This window comes from Marmota flaviventris, chromosome 6 (assembly GCF_047511675.1).
Source record: "Marmota flaviventris isolate mMarFla1 chromosome 6, mMarFla1.hap1, whole genome shotgun sequence".
NCBI lineage: Eukaryota > Metazoa > Chordata > Mammalia > Rodentia > Sciuridae > Marmota > Marmota flaviventris.
In genome coordinates this window covers 9,906,096-9,933,919 of record NC_092503.1, presented here as the reverse complement: position 1 = coordinate 9,933,919, position 27,824 = coordinate 9,906,096, and the positions used below count along the sequence as shown (strand labels likewise).

At 40.1% G+C, this 27,824-nt stretch overlaps 1 protein-coding gene across 4 annotated transcripts in view; it reads left to right on the top strand.

The window, feature by feature from the left end:
- Arid1b (AT-rich interaction domain 1B) overlaps window positions 1–27,824 on the top strand; it is a 413,649-nt gene that overhangs the window by 270,917 nt on the left and 114,908 nt on the right. For all 4 annotated transcript variants that reach the window (XM_071612881.1, XM_027939394.3, XM_027939393.3 and 1 more), the window contains exon 5: window positions 22,934–23,177. In XM_071612881.1, coding sequence (XP_071468982.1) covers window positions 22,934–23,177 — 244 coding nt within the window. The remainder of the gene's footprint in view (window positions 1–22,933; window positions 23,178–27,824) is intronic.

Here is a 27,824-nt window from a genome sequence, read left to right as displayed (position 1 = left end):
GGTGGGGGGCAGGTTTTGAATATTCTGTAAGACTCAGAAGCAATTTTACCAGAAGAATACTGAGGGATGGAGGACCCATCCCGAGGGAGGACTTGCTGAGCACTCTGTTGGCAAGGCAGCAATCTTCCTGTGGGTGGACTCTCACAAGAAGAGGGCACCTGGTGAGGATGGCATCAGAGCGTTGGCAGTTAAGTAATTAAGGTCCATAGCATCTGACCCTTCTCCTCCACAGAGGTTCCTTGGTAGCCCTGCGGTCAGCTGTGGGTCTGGACTCCATGCCCCATTGCACCTTTGTTTTGTTGAACCTTGCTGATCTTCCATGGCTGATCAGCCCTCATGCGACGGGTACAGTTTTTCTTAATAAATCAGCCCATCTGGTCTGATTATATCTATAGGAAGGTGTTGCTCAGCCAGGAGTGACCTTGATCTTTAAGGTAACTGCACATCTACTTGCGGAACAGTAATAATTGTTTTTCATTTATTTGTAAACTTTAAGACTCTAAAGCACATTTCTCTAGAACACTTGTTCAGCTGTGTCTACTTGTCATATTGAAGAGTAAAATGAAACATTCAGGGGGTATATTTTTTTATGCCCATGTGGAAACATTCTTCTTAGTATTTCTTCTATTTTGAATATTCTGTTGCTCATAGTGAACAGTGAAGACTTGTTTTAATTTTAACTCTTTCAGCCCTCCTCATTCACAAATACTTACAACCCATTACAAAGTAGAAAATGCACAGTGCTCACCGGGTTTGTAGAAAAGGTTTCCAAAAGCCTTAGCCACCAGCGAAACACATCTCCTGACAAGCCTACTCCAGATGTAGAGCAGGGGCCCTGGGTGACTAAGCTCTTGCCCTGGGTTCCTGTGCCTCTGAGTGGTGCCACACTGCACAGTGGCCACCTCTCACTCATTCCCCACTTCTGTTCTCCTCTTCTCTCCTCCCCCCTTCTCTCCTCCCCCTTTTTGGTGACTGTCCTTTCCTCTCCTTTCTCATCTTACAGATGAGCAGTGCCTCAGGAAGTTACATGTCTCTTGTTCTTTCTTTTTTAGGAATGGAGCATAGTTCTAAAATAGTGTTCCGTCCTCAAGTCCACCAACATCACCATACACTATGGGGTTCATTCAACAACAAAAGTTAAATGTAAATAAGTATATGTACATAGTTCTGTTAATGTATGTGAAAGGAAATAAGTCATGGTTAATAGAAAGATTATTATGCAGCATTTCTAATATATACATGGGGAAATTTGCATCTCAAAGTCCCTATCTAATCCATCGAAACTATGCTGGTCGGAGTCATGAGGAATATAAGTTTAAAAGCTCAAATTAAGGAAAACTTGAAGGAAAATCTAAGAAGTGGGAAATGCTCTCAAATAATACTACTAAAGCCAATAAAATGAAATTATATATATATTTAAACTACAACTGCTGTGGCTCTGGGTATTATTGATTCTTTATCTTTTAAGATATATCCTTGCATGGGTGCTTAACGTACTTGCTAATTAAAATGACAATATTGTGGTTTAATTTATACTTTTAAATTCAGAAATCATCTTTAATTGACGAATAGTGCCTTTATGGTACAGTTCCTTCAGTTACATTAAACACTCCTGTGAATTCTTGACCTAATGGGCATGTTGGTCTTTGACCCAGAACAGGTAAGTGAACCCTGCAAGGAAATCATTAGGGAGTTGGGAAGATTCTGGAGGAGGGACCAGGAGTCAAACCTTCATCTGCCCAGGGGAACTTGTATTTAAACTGAACTCCTTGCTTTTCTGAAAGCAGGTCATATTATCCGGGAGAATCTATCAGATGAAATGGGGCCATAAGGATTAAGGAGATATGGGTGGGTTGTTCCCTTTTGTTATGGTAAATAGATGTCCTGCCCTTGTCTAAAAGTGTTTATAGTGTAAATATTGTGGAAATATAACATAAATATAGAAATGTGTATAAATTGCAAATGTAGAGTATAGTACACTGTGGGGCAAAACAAACCTATAAAATGAACACACCCGTAAGATCAATACTCAGGCCAAAAATACCCACAGAAGCCCTCTAGTGTCTCCTTTGAACATTCTTCATCTTTCCCTAATCTCCCACTCACCAAGGGTAACCACTGTTCTGAGTAAGAGTCAGTGATAGTTCAGATTGCTGGTGTTCTTGAATGGCAAGCTATTCTTTTTTCAGTCTCACTGCAGAAATGGTCTTAGCTTTCTTTCTTTTTGGGGCGGAAGAGGGTGGGTACTGGGGAATCTAACCCAGGAGCACTTTACCACTGAGCCACATCCCCAGCCCTTTTTATTTTTGACAGGGTCTTGCTAAGTCATCGAGGCTGCTCTTGAACATGGAATCCTCCTGCCTCAGCCTCCTGAGTCATTATATTTTCATGTTAACATGTTAAAAGTTTTATGCAAAGAAAACACAGAATTTACTCAAGGAGTTTCTATCAGTTTTTATTCTTTCATATAGCTATTAAAAGAAATTTTAGAAATGATAGACATCTTAGAAGAAAGTATTGTTTTGTGTTGAAGAGCAATTAAGAATTAAAAATTAAAGGAAGAAAAATTATACTTCATTTCCTTTCAGTTTTGTTTTTGCCATTTTTCCTTCTATTACGACTATTTTATAAGGACTGTAGATAACCTCAGTATTTTACATTGTCTCCTGAAAATTGAACATATATGCACATTAGTTTTATTAAAGTATTTCACGTAAAATACCTAAATATCGCATGGAGGGAGTCCTAATTTTATGTTTACTTGTTGACTTGTTTATTTGTGGAATTGAACCAAGGGGTGCTCTACCAGTGAGCTATATCCCCATCTTTTTTTTTTTTTTAAATTTTATTTTGAGACAGGGACTCATTATGTTGCCCAGACTGGCCTTGAACTTAGGATTCTCCTGTTTAGCCTCCCAGACCTCTGAGATTACAGATGCACACTACCACAGCCAGCTAGGAAGCCTTAATCTTAAAGATTTAGGCCAAAACACTATTCTGCTTGCATACTGATATTACCAGATTGTCAGAGTTCAGGAAAGTCTTCTGTCTCACAAGGAGGAAGCACATTAAGTTCCTTGTTAGGTCACCGGTATGGGATTCTATCATTTTCTGTTCCAGTGGAAGACCTGGGAGCTGATTGAAGAGGAAGGTTTTTATTTTCCATCAGAACAGAACTGAGAAGTTTTGGCTGGAGAGGAGGAAGATGCTCTTAGATTATTAAAATGCTTTTCATTCTAGAAAAACAGCAAACCTGAAAAATGTCAATAGAGGACTTTTTTTTTTTTTTTTTTTTTTCATCTTGTGGGAGAATAGGAATAGCGGCAAGAAAGAGAAACAGGTGCTGGAATAGTGGGCTAGGTAACCTCAGAGTATGAGGTCCGAGAGCTGGACAGAAATCATGGCCCGGCCCCACATACTCTCAAACATTTCCTTTGTGTATCAGGGCAGTTGGTTGTCCCTACTTAATGAGATGGCTGGCAGGATTAAATGACATTAAAAATGGTTTGAATTTAAAAAATCAATATTGGTAGCTCTCATTTATTACATTCTCCCTAATCATCAAGCACTATTCTGAGTGCTTTCTTTATATTGCTATAAACAAAGATTAACAACACTCGTACAGTTTATCAATGAAGAAACGGAGGTCTCCCGAAGTAGTGTGTTTAAGGCTGAATGTCCACCATGAAGCCATGCTCCTAAGCACCAGGCTCTCATCATTTCACAGAATGGTAAGGCAGACCCTTTCTGAGGGCAGGTGGGCTCACCATGATGGTGCCTCTAGTGCCAGCTTCTTTGGGACAGATGTGGCTCGGGATTGACTTGGTGCCCGTGCCCTCTGATGAGTTGGACTCTCTTGCTTCCTCCATTCCAGGGAAGGGAATGCAGTTTTCATCCACAGAGGCCCCTGGCTCCACATGCTGCCAGAGGGTCACCTTCTGCTTCTCACCAGGGATCTCCCGGCCATATATGCTTGTGGAGTTTTCCACAGGGTTCCGTATAGCAGGAATGGATTAAAGTCTTAAATAGTACATATTATTTGCTGGATAATAATACAACCTAGTCTCCCCACACCCTTTTTTGTGTGCTGGGTGTTTAACCGAGAGGTGTCTAACCACTGAGCTAAACCCGTATCCCCCCATTTTGTTTTATTTTAAGACAGGGTCCTACTACTTGCTGAGCCTGGCCTCAACAGCTGCCTTCGTTGATGGATTAATTCATTCATCTAGAAAGTGCAGTTATACAGTGTTTATGCTTTCCTGTCTTCTATTGCCATTTTCTTCCAGTCCCTTCTCATCCTGTTTTTTCTTTTTGTTTTGTGTCCTACTGTGTGTTACTGTGAGAACACATGGCCAGCTTTTCCATAGGTAAAGTTAATTCCACAGTTGACTGCTTCCAGGAATTTAAATTCAGTGTATGCTGTACCCCATATTTTAAGACCTAAAACAATTACAGATACTTCTGAACTTAGAACACTATAAAATAAACTATCACATCAAATTGCATCAGGGATCCATTGTAGGTTGAGAACTGTGCTAGATCACAGATGCTTTACTTCATGGATTATGATTTCACAGTCTGTCTCTACAATTTGGTTCTCTTATATTTTACTCTTGTGAATCCTGTGGAGTCAGAAGACAAAATTAAAAACTCTGATGCTTTATCAGTTTAAACAAAATGATTACCACTCATTATAAAATACTTGTAATTTTTTAAACTTCTTGCTGTTGGACTCCCTTTGAATTTAATTGTGGATTCCTTTGTTTTTAGAGGTGGTCGTCCTGCCCAGATCAGGTGGGATGACAGAAGACATGTATCTTCTGTCTGTGATGGTGTGAGTTAGTTGTCCTTGGGTGTATCAGTTTATGGTCTCTTGGTTTATGGGCCTGCGTGCGACAGCTGTTGTGACTCACCCACAAGGAAATGGAGTGGATATATTAACAAGTAGAAATTGGGATATGTGCAACCTGTTGCAAATTGAGAGAAAACATTGTGTGAGACACACCAATGGGTAGAAATTAGAAAATAAAAGATCTGTTTTGAAAGCACCCCAGATGTATGAGCTGTATTCTGCTATTGTATATGTTGAGACCTATCTATCTACTGCATAGTTTCGTGCCTTAATCTTCCTTTTATCACAGTCATATCCTTATTTACTAAGTAAAACCTGATGCCTGTACTAGATCTGACAGAGTGTACAATAATAAGTATTAGAAAATGTGTTAAAGGTATGCATGCTCACATGGATGTGTACACACATGTACATGCACACACATGCCCTTTGCTCTCTTAGGTGAAGTAAGGTGAAGTAACCAATATCCAAGCTTGTGTTGGTAATGACTGTGACTAGAAAAACTGTATTCTAATGTAATCTGTGTCCACAGACCCCATGCATAATTTTTAGTTTGTTTTGTTTTGTTTCAGGTACTGGGGATTAAATCCAGGGACCCTACCACTGAGCTATATTCGCAGCTTTTTCTATTTTTTATTTTGAGAGAGGGCCTCACGAAGTTGTGGAGGCTGGCAGTGAATTGAGATTCTCCTGCCTTGGCCTCTTGTAGCTGGGATTACAGATGAGCACCACTATACCCAGCCCATGCCTAGTTTTGATGTAAATAACCTAGCCTCTCTGGACCTCAATTTCACATTTTAAAAATATATAGTATTTTTTAAAATACATAGTTAGAAGTAAAGGTTCATTGTGGCTTGTTTCAAGTTTTTGAAAATTTTGTTCAGTTCTTAACAACCAGTTGTGTTTCTCTTCTAGGGAAGTGAGATTTAGCCTGTCTTCATATTTTATACTTATCTTGTGTCATGTTTTATCCAATATACTGAGGGTTTGTTCTTTTTAAATTTTTTTTTTTTTTCCTGTTCTTCAATGTGAATCCCTTTAACATCTGCTAAACAGCTCCAAGGATTGATGAGGTCTGCTTTGGTTAATACGAGCACAGGTTTGCTATCAAAGTCTACATGCAGCTCAGTTCATTTTTTATATACTGTTCATATCCTGAGTGTGTCAAGTACTAGAGCCTTAATTTTTTTTTTTTTTTTTTTACTGTTTTTCACTATTGACAAAATAGTCTGTAGCTTAACTTGGTCAACCATTGGCTACCTGATTGCAAAGCTGCACATCAAATAAAATGTCATGTGATGCAGGGCACCTCTTGCAAATGAAACACCACTGATTTCTTGCAGGTAGGTTGCAGTTAATGCAGTAACAGAGCGGCTTCCAAATGCTCTCTAGAGAACCCACTTTCCCTACCACTGAAAGTGAGGCCTATCTTGATATCTTACCACTCTTGTGCATTTAAACTCCCCCACTCAGCAATTATTCATGTTTCTTATACCAGTAATGTTATGTAATTTAAGGGCAATCCTATCTGAATGCTGAGAATGTGGACCAATTGCCAGGATCTAAAGCAAACATGAAGAATTTTCTATGTGAAGAATTCAACATCAGCTTGACACTAATAATCCTGAGTGGTAGGTAATGAGAGGCTGCAATGAGAAGTAATTCCACAAACACACCTTTCTCTATAACAATCGGCACTTAACAGCTCAACCTCCGTGGCCAACTGAGTGCTCACAAGGTTCCAGCATCCTACCCTGTGAAAATAGCATTTTCATCTTAGAAACTTTAATTGTTCTCTTAAAGGGATGATGTAATTTATAATTACATTCTTAAATGTGCTCATATTGTCAAACCAGCAGTCCACTGGAATGTCATTTTGTTTATAGAATAAGATGTTCATTTCTTGCTAAAGGATGACAAGTAGGTTACTTGGTATCTCGTTTTTGTACACACAGTATGCTCAAGGTAGATATTTTGCTATGCATAGCCAAAGAGTCCAAGGGGAGATATCACAAAATATTAGAATTTGAGGAAAAAGACCAGACAGAAATAATGGTTAAAGGTTAGAATTTAGTAGGTCTGAATGGTGAAACTAAAATTGATTTTTATTAGCTTTTCTGGTGTGTTTTTTGTTTTTAAGCATAAGCTGTGTTACTTTAAATTTTCCATTTTCTTTTTTTTTTTTAAAAAGTAAATGGCACCATGAAATATATTTTTTATTTTGAGTGAGTAAATGAAGTTAAATCTAGCAGATCCATTCTTCATGGGCTAAAATTCAGTATTGAAATTATTGAGTTTTGATATTCTCTGCTCTTCTTGGAATACAAGAACATAAAATTGAGAAAATATTGAGATTTACATCTTATTTTTTAAAGTTTTAAAAACCAAACCTTCTGTTCTTTTCAGAAGCATTGATAAGCACTCAAAAATGTAGATTTGCCTTGTACAAAGGATGGCGCCAGTCTTGAAAGACCCAGTAATACATGCCTATTTTTAATTGATAAGAGTCAGCTTCCCTTCATATTGCTAATATACTTATACCTCCCTTATTTGTGACTAGTTAAAAATCTTCAGTAAAATAAAGTTAACACTAAATGGCACTTCATAATTGCAGTAATGATCACACAGCTGTGCGTTGCGCGGTTTATAACACATGTCAGTATCAGTTTAGGAGCTCAGCTTCATTTCCTGCCCAGATACAATTCTGCATACTGTTATTGTGGTGAGGAAGCCCAGCATCTTCCTGGTCACTGCTCAGGGTGACCAGCCAGGCCAGGAGTCAAGGTCTGCCAGGGCTGGTCCTACAGCACTGGGCTCTGCTGTTTCCTCGTGGGGTTCTGTTACTTATGTTTATTTGCTTGCTTGCTTCTTTTCTTATTTTTCAAGTATTTTTCTTGGCTAAGTTAAGAGTTATTTTATTTATGAGTGTGAATTTTCTAGGAGGAACCCTTACACTTAAATGAACCTGTAAGAAGCCCATAGAAAAGCAAGTGCCTGCAGCGCTAATAATGAGAACTGACAAGGCAATCCTGCTGGGTTTATTTATGACCTTCTGCCTTTGTTAGTGCTTGTGAGAAATTCCTTTCTAACCATAACAATATTGTTGGAGTTTGGCACTGTACAGAGAAATCCTATGGAGCCCCAAGGCCCACAAACTGGCACTCATTCAGCTCAGAACAGATTGCTGTGCTTGTTGCAGACTGACATTTTTCTTCACTCTGCTTTTATTTAATTCTTTAGTAGTTTTCAGCAATCTTTATATGTGTGTTTTTTAAAGAAGATACTGCTTTTATTCTCAGCCAAAATCCATTTTATCTGTAGTACAGTATCTTATCTACCTAGCAGTATGGAGGAAAATTCAGATGAGGGCAGAATATAGAAAACCAGAAAGAGGCCGGTCTGTTTTATGCAAGAACAGACTATAGAGAGTTATATCACCTTCCACAAACTGATGGCCTCTTGCTGCTTCTGAGCAGCCTCATGTGGTTCCATGTTCTCAGAATAAAGAGCAAGCTCAGTAAGACAGACTGACCTCAGGTTATAATTTTGTTGTGTTCTGGTTATTATTTAGACTCCATTTCAGGACTTTTAAGACTGTTTAGCGCATTTGCTTCCTTCTACTCTTTCCAAATGAAACAAGAATTTGAAAAGCATCTATTCACAGAGAAAACTCTCATAAAAATAACAATTTTCCTTGAAAGTAAGAGGAAATTGGTAATACTGACCATGTAACTCTTAGAATGGGACAGGTGGCAAGATGGTTTTTTGAGGAGGGCCGTGCACAGGAGCAACACAAGGCTGAAGCAGTGGTGGCCTCTGCTGCCTCGAGGTGCCAACGTGATGGGAGGACAGTTTACATCAGTCTACATCAAGTATCAGATCGGCATGTGACTTCTGCCTTTTCCAAGTGTCTTCAGGTTCAGGATGCCACCTTCGGGGAACAGGCTCTGCAGGACCCGCTTAGTTAGAAGTGCTCGTGTGTGCTTGCCACCCATTTTCCTCATGGCAAGGTTGCTTTCTCAGTCCAACTTTGTCGTGTCCCTTCATTGTTATATGCCTTTGTGTTAAATTTTGACACTGATTCTAAAAACATGAGTATGATTTTCTGCTACTACTGCTCAGCTCTTTACCATATTTGATACTTTTTTAAAAAGCTCATCTGTTGTTTGTCATACAGTGGCATAAATCAATACTGCTTATCCAGGTGTTCCATGGCTACGCGCTGGAACCTCTAGGGTTCCCTTTCGTTTTACTTTACAAAGAAGCTTCAGTGTTTGTTAAATAAATAACTTCTCAAGTACAGGGAAGAAAGTAAAAATCCTCCTAGATCTGATCACCCCAAGTAAGCATCATTAACATTTTATTGTCCATACCTCTTAGGCTTAAAAAATGTTATGTGTGAGCATTTATACATGTGTCTTCATGTATTTTATGCTATTTTATATGTTAGATCATGATGTTTTTCTTCTGCTATTACTTGATTTTTTTACTCAATCTTTTTGGTGAAAATTACATTTTTAATATGATGTTTTAATAGTTATATTTTTAGCTTGCTTCTAAATGAGATTTTACATGGTTTCTAACTTTCTGCCATGTACTCTCCAGTTTTCACATTACTTCTTGTTTTCCTATGATCTCCATATTATGTGATAACTAATGAAAAGCGAAAGCATGAAGGCTAATATCTGTAAATGACTTGACTCATCTCATTCTCTCAGCCTCTGAGCCAGAGATCCATTTTATAGGTGAGGAAACAGAGGCTTAGGGATATAAACTCCTGTGCCATTGTCACCCCCCAGGAAGCAATGTAGGAAAGGTTTAAACCAAGGCTGAGCCACCTGGGCAGGTTACCTCACTCAGGAAGTTCACTCTGGCCTGCTGCATTTGCAGGTTGTAAAGAAGTTCCAAGGCCATTTGCTGATATAATAGTGATTGTTGGGGCTGGGGATGTGGCCCAAGCGGTAGCACGCTCGCCTGGCATGCGCGGGGTGCTGGATTCAATCCTCAGCACCACATAAAAATAAAATAAAGATGTTGTGTCCACCGAAAACTAAAAAATAAATATTAAAAAATTCTCTCTCTCTCTCTCTCTCTCAAAAAAATATTGATTGTTAGTTAATGTATTTTCCTAACAAGTAATTGTTTGGCAAATATTTGTTGAAGAATAGAAGGATGTGTGGATGCCACTATCACCACTTATCTCTTAGGAGATATTTTTCTAGAAGTCATTTACAAATTCTTTATCCTTTACTCTCAATGTTTCACATTATAAACGATATCAAAAGACACTGCGTGAATTGAATGTTTATTTGTGTATGTATGCCTTTATATGGCAACTGTTTACTTATGTATGCTTTGCATTTTGTAACCATACAAAATCCTCATGTGGCTTAGTATAATTTCCCCAATTTTCAGATGGTGAGCTGAGGATCAGTGAGGTTAAGTAACTTGTCCAATATTAGAGGAAGAAATGATAGAGTCAGGATGTGACTTCAAAGTGCTATTACTCCAGAATTTGCTGGAGGAGTTAATAACTGTGTTGTCACTATAAAACCTACGTTACAGTGGATATTCAACAGGCCCTGTTTTTGGTGCTAGACATCATACTTAGTGCTGTTTGTCTGTAGCTGCTCAGATAGAGCCATTTTACTGTTCCCACACTACACATGATGAGTTCTGTGAGTGCATGTGAGGAGCCAGGTTCTCAAGGCAGATGTCTTCCACCAGAGCCCAGGTTCCCTTGTGACCACCTCCAGCTCCCAGTACAAATGAAGACTGTGGGAGAGGATACAGATTTTCAAAAGAGAACTAACCTCTACATGCTTCTTAGAAGCAGGCTTTGTCAGAGTAGGAAAGTAAAGTTGTAGTGAATGGGAAGGAGGCTTCATGGCATCTTCCATGTGATTAGGTTGATTACCAGAGAGTTCAAGTCCAACTTGACTGCAGAAGTTGTACTTTTACTGGGTTGAAATTAGGCAATGTGATGGGCTCATAAGTCAAGTTACTTAGGGCTCTCTGGTGTTCAAAAGTCTCAGGTGTAAGCAAGATGTGCATTTCACTCCTTGGCCTTTAGGAGTCCTGTAGTCTAATTTGTTCATGTTGTCTTTGAGACTCCTCACAGCCCAGGAAAGATCCTGGGAGAAACCCTTTATTCTACTTTAGGGCCTCGGAGCAGGCCCCAGCCACAGAGTGATTGTCCCTGTGAGGTGCCATCACCAGGTGGCTGGAGGTCTGGTGGTGGAGTGTGGAATGTGCTGGACTTGTAGGCCTAATCCAGCCCACTGTTGATAGCATCATTTTCATCATTGTTATTATCAGTATTGGAAGTTTCTCTGTGAAACTTCCTTTTGAGCATTAGTTTTTAAAGTAGCATGATATACAAGTGGTTATATGCTCTTAGGAAAAGTTATTATGTAAAGTGTTAAGTGACCAGCTGCCCCTGTACGAAAAATGGGAAACAGCTCATCTTGGAAACCTCTTGTCCACAAGTGAGTATATGAATCATTACAGAAAATAAGAAAAACGTATGATTTTTAGTTTGACTTTTGAAGGAGTACTACATGTATTGAATTCCATTTTAAGATAAAAATAATCTTCATAAAATATTTCCATGTGTGATCTAGTTAAGCTTGTCGTGTAAAAATGTTCTGGGTTCCCCATTTTGTAAAGAACTCAGAAGTAATAAAGATGGTTTTTATGAAGATATCAAAATTTCAGCTTCTGATGCATAGAAGTCATTAGACCAATCATTGCTTTCCAGTTTTAGAAAGGTAATTTTAAATCTTTATCAGTGAAATCAAGTGCTTCTTACTGGTAGATTTTCTTCTTTTGTAGTATTATTATAAGGGAGATAAGCAAGTAAGGAAGAAAACTGGGGTCTGAATTGATATGGTCTTAGTATTTATTTCATTGTTATTCTATTTCCTCATTATTCTTTAAAACAAGAGTGATGTGAATCCCATGTCTGTAATTTAACTGGGGTTGTAGCTCAGTGGTAGGTAGAGCACTTTGTGAGGCAGCAGGTTTGATCCTCAATCCAAAAAAATTTTTAAATAATACTATCTTATATTTTAAAACTGATTACCTACACAATTGCCATACCATTTGTTTATTCATTGTATTGAGCCACTGAGAAGCATTATAATGATAAGCATTATAATATGATAAGCATTATAGTCCTCATTTTACAGTTTAATAAAAGATGAGATTGTCTTGCCCCAACCCTCATCACTGAAGGTGCCAAGCTTCAGAACCCTGCTTTCAACCAGTCCTCTCTCCTGAACTCACAGCACTCTATCATGGTAACCTTGACAACTCAGGCTTCCTGGGTGGGGGGGAGCCTGTGCATGGCATGCCTGAGGCCCTGGGTGCAATCCCAGCACCACCAAAGAAAGAAACAAAAAGAAACAAAACAAAAAAGCCTCCATGTTCATGAACAGAATGAGGCAGCGCTGACTGCTCAGGAGGGAGCTCACCCCTGACTGTTGTGGCAGGTCACCTACACCTTTGGGTAGCAGGACTTCCCATTTTGAACCCCGTGGCTACTGCTCACGTCCTGACCTCCTCCAGCTCCTCGTGGTCCTCACAGGGCCTGTGCGCCTTTGTCAGTGCCTCTGGAAGGCAGCACATTGTCTTTGCCCCTTGAGCCATCCCTGTTGATGTCACTGATTTCTTGGGCTGCGTCCCCATGGCACAGACCTCAGGCAGTGCGTCCGGCCCCCTCTCCTTACGGTCAGTGGAGGAGCTCCCACCTCAGGAGCCGTGCTGCACTCATCCTTTACTTACCATTTTTTGCTTAATCTTCACGAAACTCTTTGAGCAGGAGCCAATATTTTCCCCATTTTATAGGTGAGGAAAGGATACTCTGCCCATGGTCCAGCAGTTGCTGAGTGGCCAGGCCAGGGTTGGAATTTAAGTCTCTTGCCCCAGCGTTGGCACATCTCCTTGGTGCTCGTGGGGGGAGCTCGGCAGTAGGTCAGTGGCCTGGATCCTGGAGGTCGGAGCCTGCAGCTAGGAAGACCTTCCCCCGTGGGTGGCTCTGGGAGGAAGTGGGGCTTCATCCCGTGACCAGGTGCTTGAGGGCTTCAGCTGCTCGCTGGCGCGGTGGGCCGACCTGAGGATGCAAAGACCCTGAAACGACTGTGTCTCGGTGCTGCCTCCCACTCCACCCTCCTCCTGTGCTTTGCTTACTGCCCCTGCTCGTGCTGGACTTTGGGTCTACACCACCATGCTCTCTCCACTGCGGGCTTCCTTTCCTCCTAGGAGTGACGTGGGCTGCATTGCTGTTTGTTTGTCTGTTTTAAATCAACATTGTGTGATTTGTGCTGAAATTTTTAGCTCTATCTCATTCAGTTTCACTCCTGTCCTATATTCCATTTTCCAAATACATCTCAATTTACATATTTTATATTGCTGGAAAATTTAATTACCTTCAGTTTTCTGCTATTACAATATGGAAACAGTTTTTCATGCTCGCATGTGTCTCCTTATATTCAGGCACTGGAGGGTAAAACTAGGATTGGAATTTCTGGTCATACAGTAAATACATCTTTAACTTTACAAGGTGCTGACAAACTGATGTTTAAAGTGGATATACTAATTTATATTCCTACTAGTATGTGGTGGTATAAAACATGTTTTTTCTCTATCGGTGTTTTATAACCATGACATCTCAGTTTGAAGTATCACTATTACTTGGTGATAAGAGTGTTGCCTAATTATCTTATAAAGGAACTCATGTTGCACAAAAAAATACCACATATATGAGAAATAATTGTCTTGACTGTAAAAATGAATGGACAAGGGGCAGCTCTTCCTTACAGCTGTTCCTTACAAGTAGATCTGGAAGGAAAAGGGAAAACAGAAAGTCATCATTAGAGTGCCAGAGTGATCGTCGCTTTGGCAAATCCCCCTGATGACCGCAAAACTAGTGGAGAAAACCTTAAGGAAAGGCAGGTACTTAGACAGCCCCAGATCTCCCCCCACCCCAGGTGTTTACCCCTCTGTGGGCACAGGACCACCTGTTGTTTGGTTGGCTTCATTTCCCTCCTTTGCATGTGGGCCAGATTTGGTGACTCCCTGTGGGAAGGCAGGGGAAATAGTTACTGAAGCCTAGAGAGACCTGTCCCACACCACCTTAGCCATGTGGGCGGCCCAGTGGTAAATCATGTTGACACTGTACTCCCTGGTGTGATAAGATGTGAAGCACAGGTAATTTTTCTGTTGTATTCTTCCCCCAAAATCTGTCATCTCGGTTTAATCATGAGAAAAACCAAACTGACAGTTGGAGAACATTCTAGAAAATAACTGATGAGTAGTCTTCAGACATGTCAGGGTCATGAAAAACAATGAGAGATTGAGAACCTTTCACAGCTTGGAAGAGACTGAGGAGACATGGCATGTCATTGTGACATGGTTTCTGGGATGGAATCCTGGAACAGAAAGAGGATGCTGATGGAAAAGCTAGTCAAATGTGAATCAGGTATATAGTTAATAGTGCTGTCCCAACACCTCACGGTTTGACTAAGTGTACTCTGGCTGCGGGAAGCCCTGGGGCTGGGGAAGCTGAGCAGCCCTCAGTACTCTTTGCCATTTTTGTTGGCTTAAAGTAATTTCAAAATAAAAAGTGGTTAAAATTCTGGGATGGATGTAGAATAAATATATATGTTCATGTAGTTCCAGTAAATGGGGAAAATATCAAAATAACCAAGTTGTAGTGCTTTTCTACAAACAAAACTTCCCTTTATTCTACATGGACTTGGTATAATTTGTGAGTTTTATGTTTTCCTGTTAACTATTTTCTTAAGTTGCTAATTTATTTGCAGTTCTTGTAGGTCTTACTGTTTTAAAAAATTTCCCTACTCTACTGCTGAAGAAATAAATGTCTCCTGAGGGTTCCTGCCTTTTGTTTTTAAGTTTTATTTTCAGAGTTTCTGGGTGGTTAGCATTACACTTCTAAGATAAACAGTGAAGTTTTTTTTTACCATGAGAGATGCAAAAGGTGGTGGTGTTGATGGCTTTTCTGTTCTGAAGACTTTACAGTGTGCTTTCAGTGATAAAAACTGGGATCAGTAGACAAAGTCTAAACCTTATATATTTGCAGATCTTGTTAGTTTGTCAGTTTGCTTTCAGCACACATGGATCATTAATATTTATAGGTTAATATCTGACAAGGATATTTGCAAAGTACTGGCCTGCAAGTCTCCTTCATGTCACTGGGTTAAACCCCTCCCCCAGCCTCCAACAACTGGATGTCTCAGGAGTCATCACCAATGGCTTTGGAATAGTAAATTAAGAGGACATGCTCTGTTAAGGGCATATGCTACTCATAATTAGCTTTTAGATGTTCTGCTATTTTAAGGTTTTCAAATCATTTTCTCCATTGATTATTATGTGGAACTGGAATGAGTAGGATGAATGTAGACTTCTGATCATTGCAGTCGAGAAAGCACACTGCAGCTAGAGTGCAGTCACTCAGACCCTTATTATTCTGATTGTTGTTGGTTGTTTAATTTCATAAAATGCTGAAACATAGATTTAAAATTTTCTACCAATTCTCAAGGAGTACCTACAGTATAAATCATGTTTAACATGATCTTTGTTCATTCTTCACTAAAGGATATGATTTTTTTGGCCTTTTTTTAAACTTAAAAAAGTTTAAAATTTTGTATTTGTCACCTCACTGCACTTTTTTTCTCTTCCATGAGACTATTAAAATTCACCTTCTGGATCTCTCTTGGCTCCCTATTTTCTAAAAATGCAGGACTCTATTTCCTGGTACCAGAGGAGGTGAGGCCATTCCCAGCTGCCTCCCTCAGCTCCCTGAGCCTCATCCTCTCTCATAGGCAGGCTGTCTTGCCGTGCTGGAGCCCTTCCTGCCAGAGCTCTTGCTCTCCCTGCCTGCTGTCCACCACCCTAGGTGCCCATCTTCCACAGCTGCCCACAGGCACCCTTCACTGTCCCCTGGCCTGCCTCCTGGCGCAGCCTGGAAGTGCCCTGCTGAATCCTCAGCATTCTGCATGCAGCAGCAGTTACCAGCTCCCGCTTCAGCATGCTCATTGCTGTAACTTACCTGTCTGTCTCTCTTCACTGAGACTCCATGACATAAGAATTTAAGTGCATAAGCCCAGATAGGGCCAGCCAAAAAATATGTCACCCATATGCACAAACTGTTTTCTCCAGTTCTCCTCCCACCCACTGACCCAACTACCAACCTTAAATGGAGTGGGCGTGCCTACACATGACTCTTTCTCCAAGTTTCTCTATATCCTCACTTTGTTGTCCAGCTTTAGTTTCACCAGGACAGTATAATTGGTATTAAAAATGCCATCGCTTTGGAGCAGCTCACGGGCACAGTCATGCACACGGGGGCTAGCTTGTCAGCACTGGCTGAGGCCTCAGCCTGAGGTCAGGAAAGGTTCTCACACATTGGACACCAAGTCAAATGAACATTTGCCTGGTAGGAAGAGTGAACCACAGTTGAAGAGGTTCTGTGTTTCCCCAGGAGGAGAGGGACAGACCATCTTGGCCCCGAGGGGGCGCCTCAGGATTGCAGTAGGAGCAAGCACTCAAGTGTACGCTGTCACAGTGGTCATCGCTCCCATTCCTGAGGCTCCTCCTGGGAGTCTGACCGAGAAGGGCAATATCATTTCCAGATAAAGGGTAATTCCAAATTCCATACAAGCAAAACACATTTTGTAAATAAGTTTTCTCTCCAAAGTATTTTCAAGTTCAACACTGCTCCTGCTGTGTATGTGGCTTCTGGAGACTGTTGATGGTGGTGGAAGAGCTAACAATCTCCTGGGCAGAGCTCAAAAACTTGACAGTATTTTAGGAATCCCTGAAGGCCTGTGTAACCAAAATAATTTTTCCTTCCATGATGTACATTTCTTAGGTTGACTGCCCCCTATCAATTTTGAGTGGCAGCACAGCACAGTTCATATCAAGAGTTCATTTTAGGTGCTGATTTTTTAAAAAACAAAGACATTGTGACCATTATACTAATATTTATAATCATATGCTTACCTCTGAATCCTGATTTAGTGTCAGTTTAGTTGATTGTCCTATAGATGTCCCCTTAAAATGAGAGTTATCCATAATACAATCTTTGCTTGGGAAGGAATAAGAGGGTGACAGATGCCAGAAAGTGGTTCTTGATGCCTCTTTTAAAATAAATTTTGCCTTATATATTTTTCTTGTATCATCCCTGGCTTTTGGCTATGGTTTTGAGATTTGTGGAACTTTTGACTAATTTTAAATCAACATCAGACTTTTTTTTTTCCAGTTTATCTCATAAACATCTTAAGACTATGCATTGTAAATATTGTCTTATATAATATTTATTTGGAAATGTTTAAATAAAAAGTAAGCCATGGCTTTTCTAAGATACGTAAGAGGAAAAAAAAACTACCATTTTAAGAGCTAGTGAATTTTTTTGGGAAGGACTTTCTTTGTGGACTCTGGCTTTCTAGTTTCTTTGCATTTTCCTTGTTCAGACAGGAAGTCTAAAGCTTTTAATTCATCTGCTGTCTAGATAAGTGAGAGCATCAGGGACTTGGGCAGTATCTTGAAATACACCATTCAACGCAGGCTTGTGTTGAGACAAAGCCTAGAAACATCATGGAAATCCCACAGAGTCACTGTGAGGTAACCCCTCTTTCATGTCAGTCGATTATAAGATCAAATATAGTATCAATTTCAAGGTATATTTGCATCACATGTCTAAAACAATAGTTTCAAAATAAGGTTAGAAGATATGAAGTCATCTCACAGTATGTTTGGGGAGAGCTCAGAGCCTAATGAGGCTGAAGCCTTGCTCTCCAGAAAGTGGATTAGAAACAGACGGCTGAAAATTCATAACTAAATTTTAATAGCTAGGTCAGTAATTTTGGGTAGAGGGTTTGTGGTAAATATTTAGAAATATTTGCACATGCTGTATTACTCCCTGTGGTGTTTGCAGCTGTATTCCACTGTAGAGCTTATAAATTTAGTGTCTTCTGCCTGACAATAGTCAAATCCCTCCATTATTTGCCCCACACCTGGCACAGGAGTCACTATCCTCAAGAAAGTTAGGGCCTGTTGAAGAGAGTTGTGTATGCCTACTCTTGGTAGTTATTACTCTAAACTGGAGAAGAGACTTTTTTGAAGACCGGTGAACTGGCATTTTAACCTAAGCTTTAAACTCGTGGGAAGTCACAGTGAGAAATCATTAACTGTATCCTATTAAAACCTGAAGAATCAAGAGACCTGGGCTAGTTGCATTGATTAAAATCTCTTTTCTGTTTCTAACTCAGTGTTTATCTCCATGCTCTCTGGGGCACTTCTGAGCAAGAGATGCCCACATGTGTGCAGCTGGGGGCAGCTCACTATCCATGCTCACCTAACACCATCATCTAATTGTACTGAAAACCAGAGCTTAGAGTATTTTGAAGTTCATTTTCTTTTTTAAAAACCCACTTATTTAATTAAGCAAGGGAGTAAAATTTCTAACTTATTCCCAGTTCTTTAAGATAGTTAAACGTCACCAGTATTGACTGAATTTATTTTTTAGTAGGCTAACTTAATGCTAAATTGAATACCATCAAAGCCAAAGATGTCTTTTGATGTAGCGAGTCACAATGCAGTGTTTTAAAATATTTGTGGGGACGTTCATTTGTAAAATATAGACATGCAAGAGTATTTATACTTAATGTTATGCGTCTGTTTTATTTACATGTAGATCTTAAAAATTCTTGCTCTGCACCTTCTTTGTAGACTATTCATTTTATATATATATATTCCTTCCGTCACTGGCATCCCTGGCCCTGTCCTACTGTGTTGAGTCAGGAGCATTGTTGTGCTGTATGTTAACTTTTCTCTTGTCAAGTCTGAGATTGTTACTACTCTCTGGTGGCATGTCATTCTATGCACAGTTAAATTCCTTTACTTGTCACTTGGATTAGAATGAAGATTGTACATGGATAAAGAGGGTGAAGGGGTAAAGGGATGGTTGCAGAGGAAAAGCTGCAGAAAACATTCATTTAAATTGTTCAAAAGTAAAATAAATTTTGTTAATTTGGAGGTTTTTTAGACAGTGATTTAAAAAAAATAAATTATCCATTGATAGCAGGAGTCACAGTCTTTTGGTTTTGGAAAGTATTCAGTATTTTGATTGACATCAGATATTGAAAACCCAACTTGGTTTCACCAAAGCAAATTATGATGGCACAATAGGATTCTGCTCTGCATGAACCCATGAAATCATTGCCCTACTCATCACTCCATCAGGAAAGCCAAGAGTTTAAGGAATGCAGTGGGGCAGGGCAACTCCTGCCCCTAAAGATCTTCCCTGCAGTTAGTTCCCTTACCTGCCAGCTCTCCAGCAAGATAAGTGGAAGCAGTGTAGCTTGAAGGTGCCTCTGCTAGAAAGAGATGCAGCCAGGCCTCTCTGTTCTATACAGGCATCCCAGATCTGACAGCACTTATAAAAGAAGAAGGGAGTCAGTGCCCTGCTGACTAAATTGTCCTCCAGGGGAGTATTAGTTACAGAGCTTCTTTGTTAACTAGGCTGGATGCTTAAACCACCGTTGAACTTCTTTTATTAGCATGTTTTAAGATTGTTCTACATATGGATGCCCTAAGTATCTGCAGGGCGGGAATATTTCCATATAATTTACATATAAAAGTTACGTGTGTGTATAACAGTAATATAAAAACTGTATCTTTTATTACTCTTCGGTTGCACCAAGGTCTAGTCGGCACTGAAATCTGATGACACGTGAGCAGGAAGACAGCCACCGTCTTTATATTTTCCTCTTGATACTTGCCTTGATCAGCTTGTTGAATAACAGAAATGTTTTTGATGCCTTTGCAACTTGAATGAAGCTCTCTTAACACCCATCCATGTCACTTTTTCAACCATAATGTGGAGTTTTAAGGGAGGACAGGGAAGGGGATTATGGATTGTGCAGAGAATTACAAAGATTTTTTCTTTTTTCAAAGTGACATTTTGGTTTTTTATGAAGAAAGATTTATTTAAAGACAATTGATGGTTTTTAAAAAACTGAATCTGCATTGTCTTCTCTGTTAGTCCCATATGCAGCATAATAGAAGGTGGTTGTTTACCTTGTCATCTCCTCACTGTGTGTTCTGGGAAGCAGCGTGGGAACCAGCTTCTTCCCAGCAGTGCTCTGGTTGCCCCTGTCCCTCTAGTGTTAGGTCAGGAAGCACCTGGCTCCTGGAGGCCACCCCCAGCCTCACCATAGGTTCCCAGGGTTAGGAGGATATTTTTAAAAGAATACTCATAATCTGGCTGTCACTTTTTTTTTCAGAGGTATTAAGGAGGAGGAAGCCCCTACTCTTGGGAGAATGTGTGCTGTGGTCCCCTCTCAGTTCACATTTTTCTCCCACGGAAGAGGTGAAGGCAGTAAGGTGATACTAGTGTTGCTGGTTCTTTTGGCCAGAGCCAGATGTAAACCTTCTCGGCTGTGCAGCCATAAGTTCTCTGTCATAGCTGCTCTGCCACCTTTGGCCTCCGGAGCCAAAGGCAGCTCTGAAAGGTATGGACTGGCCAGTTCAGGGATGTGCTGTGGACACTGTAATTTGAACTTCATATATTTTTCTCTTACTAGTTTTTTTCCAGTCATTAAAAAATTTATAGCTTGTGGGCAGAGCAAAAAAGGGGCCCATGTTGAGCCTGCAGGCCACAGCTTGCAGTACCCTGCTTTCAAGAGCCACTGCAGTTATGTCCCTTTGCACATTCATGAGATGGTTCCATCCATTAGAAAGGGGAACACAGACCCTGAAAGGATCCTCCAAGGCCCTCCACTCTTCCCTGCTTCACGCCCATCCCAGGCTCCAGGGTTGGGCCCAGGGAGAAGTCAGCATGCAGGCTGGTGCCGGAGGAACAGGCACAGTCAGCTCCCATTTTCCTTTTGAACACACCAGTGTCTGTGAACATGTACACATCTATTAACCTAAGTTTTTGTTTTGAGGAATTCCGATAACTGCCTTCATTACTGAAGTGTGACTGCTTTGTACATAACATGTACCTGGCTGAGTAGCCTGCCTGTTTCTACCTGTCTTCTCCGGGTTATATTCAATTCAGAAGCTCTAAATGGAACTATTGTTGAATCCAGTAATCAAGTTAAATACAAAGCTTACCAGCTGAATGCGTGCACAATCATGATCTCCTGTGCCCTGTGCAGAAAGGTTTATTTTATCTCTGAATTCTAAAATCGGATTCAGCCTACCTCATTTTATTTTGGGGATTTTGATATTACTTTTTCCAGTGGTAACATTTTCAGTATACCCTGTTGCCATTTTGTTGTTTTTCATAAACACAATTATTTTACATTAAAGATAACTCTTTTATTTATAACTGAGAAGTTATTCTTAGCACATTTTCCCTGCAACATTCATCTCTTTGTGAGGTTCTCATCAGCTATAACTAGAGTGTTTAAAAATAAAAAAAAGAAGAAGAAAGAAAGAAAAGAAATTCAGTTTCTCTGTTTAGAAAAAAAGAGGAAAGAGAAGTTAATTACATGTTATACCAGATGATCAGCAGATGAACTATCCAGGGATCCTAATCTTGAGTTTGCTTTGTGACATTTTGTCATTGCTGAAGAGCTATGACCAGCTCTCTTTACCTTGCCCTTTTATATTTTCTGAGCTAGGTTTATTCTTAGAACCCAAAGCATCCTCCACCCCCAGTTTTCAAAGCCCTAGTTTCAAAGGTCCCCATAGCAAGCAAAGTTAAACATTAATGAAATTGAGTGATTAGAGCTTATGTGTTAGGACTGAATATACCTTGAGGCAGTAATAACCAGGTATTTCTCATTTTGTTCTGCAGTATTTAGTCTGGATTACCAGGACAGATATGTTTTATACTGCAATTCAGCATTTAGAATTCACTGAACATCTAGTCCCCAGCTTTGCCTGGGCTTGCAGCATTGGAGATCTGAGAGTCCAGTGATTCCTGCAAGCCTTTGCCTAGGTACTGAGCATCTTTTGGTGGCCCCCAGTGTAGGCTATGGGGCACAGCAGTAAAGGAGCCACCATGTATGGTCTGTTACTGCTTTTTTGTTTCTCCTCTTCCCTTTATTTTCTTTAGCTCCTGCATCTGTCCTCAGTAATGTGACCTTCAACAGTAACTTTGAATCTCTGAACTTCAGTTTTCTGAAGCTGTCAAATGGAGATTTTTAATAACTTCCTCAGAGGGTGTTATGGTCAAATTAGATAGCATTGCCAGCATCAAATTGTTATATAAAGGCATAAGCTGTAACATTAGGACTCATTTCTGCCAACGTAACTTCAAAGGAATTTATTTTCGCAATGTCACATAAAAATACAAATATCACTATGTTATTATAACAGTACTTTGTAGTTATTTAAAATGTAATAATTCTTCACTGCAAAGTTTGGTTAAATTTTTGATTGTTGCTGGGCATGGTGGTGTATGCCTGTAATCCCAGCGACTTGCAAGGCTGAGGTAGGGGGATCATGAGTTCAAACCCAGCCTCAGCAACTTAGCAAGGCCCTGTGTCGAATAAAATGTTTTTTAAAAGGACTGGGAATGCGACTCAGTGGTTAAGTGCCACTGGGTTCAATTCCTGGTACCTCCCCCCCCCAAAAAAAAGACTATTACTACATTACAACGTCCTAGTTTGAAATTTAGTCTATAATGTTGATTCTAAACAAAGGGACCCAAATCCTGTGGTTGCTCAGCTTACGGAAGCCCTCATGTTAGAGCCAGGTACTCCATTCCTACGGTAAGTCACCCCATCCATGGTATCTGCACGGCACCTTGCTTGGGCCTGATGGACTTGGCATGGCAGCAGAAAAGAAAACAAAGAGGATGGTTTTATGAAGAGAGATACAGCTTTCCTCATTTTTTAGGAGATGCTGACTCTCATGGGTTCGTCCCAGGAGGGAACTCGTTAATATCTTCTAATAAAAAGTGGCCATACTCTGAATTGGGCGTTAATTTAGAAAAAAAAAAATTTTGCTCTGAAGGGGACATTGTTATGATTTTCATGTAGTGTGTTAGTTGGATATTGGTCCAGTGTGTTACCCTATAAATACATGCTTTTCTTTCTTTCTTAGGACCTGTCTGGCTCCATTGATGACCTCCCCACAGGAACGGAAGCAACCCTGAGCTCCGCGGTCAGCGCGTCGGGGTCCACAAGCAGCCAGGGGGACCAGAGCAACCCAGCTCAGTCACCTTTCTCTCCACATGCCTCTCCCCATCTCCCCAGCATCCCTGGGGGACCCTCACCTTCTCCTGTTGGCTCTCCTGTAGGAAGCAACCAGTCGCGATCTGGCCCAATTTCTCCTGCAAGTATTCCAGGTATCACCTTCTTAATTGTCACTGTTTTTCTCTGTTAAACAACAGCTCTAACATTCTATGGTGGCACTCACACTTCATGACTTGTTTTATTATCCCCCAGTGATGGGACCATGCGTTAGGAATGTAGCTGCATTCTCAAAGAAGAACACCAGAGTCCCAGTTCCTAAAGAGTCTCAGCAAATGAGTCTACCACCTACCACCCGTTTAGAAAATACCAGATACTTTGATATTTTCAGTTTGCCAGAAACACAAAGCTGATCTCTGAGCATTTACTCTGTAGTGCTTTGTTAAATAAGATCCTCTACTGGTAAGTGCACTGTGTGGTTATTCATGAGCATTGGCCTTGGTTTTTCCATTGTCCTCTTCAAAGTATACCTCAACGGTTATTTCTCAAATGTTTTTAGGGTTTGTAATTCCCCATGTCTGCTCATATTCACACACTGACCAGTGCCAGAACACACTCAGTGATGTTCTTGGAATTATTTATTTATGAATATTTATTTTTCAATAGCTTCATCTCTGATCCAGCTTTTTTATATCAAATGTCATACATTTAAACCCACCAAGCAACTAGCTTTCGTTTCTTATTAAATTATGTGTAAGTTTTTTTTGTGCAACTTTTGCTAACATAGTACGGATATGTCAGAAAGCACTTTGATTGAACTATGTATCAGAATGGGTATTGAATTGCTAATAAAGTCTCATTTATATTTGATTTTGTATTTTCATAAAATGTTTATTATGGAATACCTGTATATTTATTATAGTGTATATATGTAACATAGATAACTTGCTAATTGTGAATCATGACCATCATGAATATTCATGAGTCCACCGTCCAGTTTGAGTATTGGTGTCACTGGTGCTGTTACGTCTTACCTGTATGTCCCTTCCCTGTCTCAAACTCTGTTCCTTTCCTCCACTTCTAGATTTTTTTTATCACTTTTTGTTTTGTTTTGTTTTTGTAGAATTTTATTACAAGCATTCAGAGTATATGGAGTTAGTTTTATTTGATAAATTTCTTTGTAGAAATGTATACTATTTATTTAATGTCATGTTGTCAATAATTACAGTAGAACTACAAGCACAAATTAAGAAGGCCCTGGGAAAATCAGAAAATGCTGCTTCCACTCACACCATATGTGGTCTGCTTTGTCATACTTTTTGGCTAATGGTTAAGTTTCTAAGATTCATCCATAATTTGAGCATGGCCATAGTTTTAAGACATTTTAATGTTACCTTTCCTTCAAGAATATTTGCTTATCCTCCTAGTGTTTGCAATAAGACGTGGACTACTTATTGTTAAGAGTGTTAACTCTGAATACTCCCTACTTCAGAATTTCTAAGGCAATCTTTGCTGTTCAGATTTTTTTTTTCAGATTGGTCTTTGAGGGGTGTCATCTAAATGTTGGAAAATCATATATCAAGTGTTGTATTTCTCCAAAAAGAGCTCACTCCTTTATTCTGAATTAATAACTAATCTAAATACAGACTTTTCTGAGGTATAAAGAATATTTATACCTGACATGTGTATTTGGCAATCTGAAGATGTTTTTACATACATTTATCTTTCCAGGTGGAAATTTCTGAGCCTTTGTTTTCAGTGACTGGGTTTTGATGTAGTGTAGAGCACATACCTTAAGAGAAAAGCTCACATTGGGCCTGTGGTCCTGGATGGTCAGGCATTAGGTTGTTAGGTCATGCACACAGAGGAGAGGAACTGGTCGCCAAGTCCAGTGCTGTGTGTTTTGGAGGGTAAGAGTTGGTCATTGATCACGTACCGGCACAGTTGCTGTCCATGCTCCCCAGTAGCTGCAGGTGTGGGCATGGAGGGGAATACCAGTGTTCCTATTCATTTCTCCCTGCCAATTCCTTTTGTAATCGAAAACTGTCATCTTTCTTGAAAATGTTGTTGAAAGCAGAGAGCTTGTTTTTTAAACTTGTATCAGCAGTGCCCATCTTAGCTGTGCTTCATCCGAGTTCTGTGTTGGTTGATTGAACTTTTCACTGATATTTACTACAGGGAAGAAATTAGGCAGCAAAAGCTTCACCTTTCTTAGTGATACTTTGTTTGTTTGGTTCTTTGTGAAACTGGGGATTGAATCCGGTGGTGCTCTACCACTGAGCTAGTCCTTTTTATTACATCCCTAGTCCTTTTTATTTTTTGAGACAGTGTGTAGCTAAGTTGTGAAGGCTGGTCTCAAGCTTGCAATCCTCCTGCCTCATCTCCCTGCATCACTGGGAATACAGGCCTGCGCCACTGTACCTGCCCTTAGTGATTGATGTACTCTTGAAGTGAAGGTGCATATATGATCAAGCATATAAAACATGACAAAGAGAACATTTCTTAACCTTAGAGTTGTTCTAAAGGGAAGAGCCTCTTAAAAAGTCTGATGGACAATTTTGGCATTTGTTCACCTTCCTCCCAGATGGAATTGCAGTGAACTTTTGAGCTAGATGAATGGGCTTTCATAACAGCTAAACCCTCCTCCTTATCGTCAAGCCACTTGCTGAGTAAACTTGGCAAGCTTCTAAGCTTCCCTGAGCCTCAGTTTCTGCATCTGTAAAGACAATAATTACATCTCATAAGGCCACTGTAAGGAATGTGCTGCTACATGTAAGACAGGTACATGCTACATGTAGGACCTGGTGAGCACTTAATGCCTGTTGATTATTGTCGTTTCCATCAGTTATTGTTGTTATTCAAGCTGAGACCTGGAGACTTATCCATTTGTGATTACCATCCAGAGCAGTGCGATTGGTTTTTGCAGCAAGTCCCTGATTCTTTATCCAATAGTGTTCACAAGGTGTGTATGAAGTTTCAAGTTATGGTTAGCTCTGATTACCGAGATTGTTCAGCTGGACTGCTAGCCTTAAAACTGCATAACACATTTTCACAAAGTTGAATCTATTTTTCTTCTTACTTAAAAAAAAGGTCACAGCTGCTCTTCTTGAGGGTTGGGACTGAGAAAATAAAGATAAAAAGATTGTATCCCTGAGATTAACAGAATTTTTGCCACTATTTCTACACATAAAAATTTTGTGGGACAGAAACCCTTGCTTCACTCAGGCCATAGGCAAGTTGATTTCTGTATGATGGGCCGTCGGGTCAGCAAAGTTTAACAATAGTTGCAGTTCAGAATCCTGGATAATTTTTCTCCCTCTTTTTTGTCTTTTTAGAGATGATATCAGTTAGCTCTGAGCAGTGTCCTACTCGGGGCCAGCACACACTGGCACTCACTGCTTCCTGTGCAGCAACACAGGGTTGACAGCCAGCCTGCTCTCGTGGGATGGAGCGCCCTTTTCTGAGTTATAGAGGAGCAGGGAACCCTTGGCAGCCTTGTCTCAGCCTTTTTGGGGGGATAGTCCATGGCTTGAATCCAGATGTCCTATTTCTCCTCTTTGTTCCCACAGCTAAGCCTAAGGACAGTCAAAACTAAGTCTTTGATAGGTGTTTATGAAAAAATTTATGGTGCTATTTTAGTGGGATTTGTTTAAAAATCCTAACAGATTTTGTTGAAAAAATTACAGGTTTCTCAATCCATTTTTATCCACCTAGTCTGTATACCATCTCCCATATGCACACACACTTGTGAAAAATTACGTTTCCCTAAAATCCACATCCTTATTCTCTGGGAGGTGTTGAGTTAGTCAACTTACATTATGTTATGTGTTTTTGTGAATTTGGTCATTGGCAATAAGGCACACTTTGGGTTGATCAGAAAGTTGATATTTGGTTTTTGTTTTTTATTTACTTCTAATTAAATGTAAATACACCTTTATTTACTGAAAAATTGGGCCCTTGTATCATCTTCTTTCCCCATCTCTAGCCCTTGTTTTTAAATTTTGCTGATCTGTACATTAGATGCTAAGATAATATATAGTCTCCTTCTTTTGGCTTTGAGTCGGAACTGGTGAAGTGCAGTGTCCTGACAAGATTCCGTGGCCTCCCAGAACAGGGCTCTCAAACTGCTGCTATACGTGCAATTGGACTGTCCCTTTCTTTTCTTTTTTTTTTTTTTTTAATTTTTAAATGTTTTATTCTAATTTGTTATGTATGACAGCAGAATGCATTACAGTTCATATTACACATATAGAGCACAATTTTTCATAACCCTGGTTGTATGCAAAGTATGTTCACACCATGTGTGCCTTCATATAGTACTTAAAGTAATGATGTCCATCTCATTCCACCATCTTTCCTACCCCCAGGCGCCCCCTTCCCCTCCCACCCGTCTGCCCTATCTAGAGTTCGTCTGTTCCTCCCACATCCCCCTCCCAAGCTCACTATGAATCAGCCTCCTTATATCAGAGAAAACATTCGGCATTTGGGTTTTTTCTCCAACTCCGTCCATTTCCCTGTAGATGCCATGATTTTGTGGGACGTTCCTTTATTTTCTGTGTGTAGGTTTTGCTTGCTTTTGTTCCTCTCCTTCCTCTCATCTCCAGCACCGACTTGTTTTTTCTGACCTTGCTTCACTCTCCTTACCTCTTGCTGTATCTTGATGCTGCCTCTCCCTGAGTCACAGACTGGCTCATTCAGTCATCGTCTCTCCTTGTAAAATGCACAGCTGTTGTGTAGCTGAGAGCTGGGATAAGGTAAAGCCAGAATGTTGTGGGGGGTCTAGTATTGCTTTCCTAGCATTT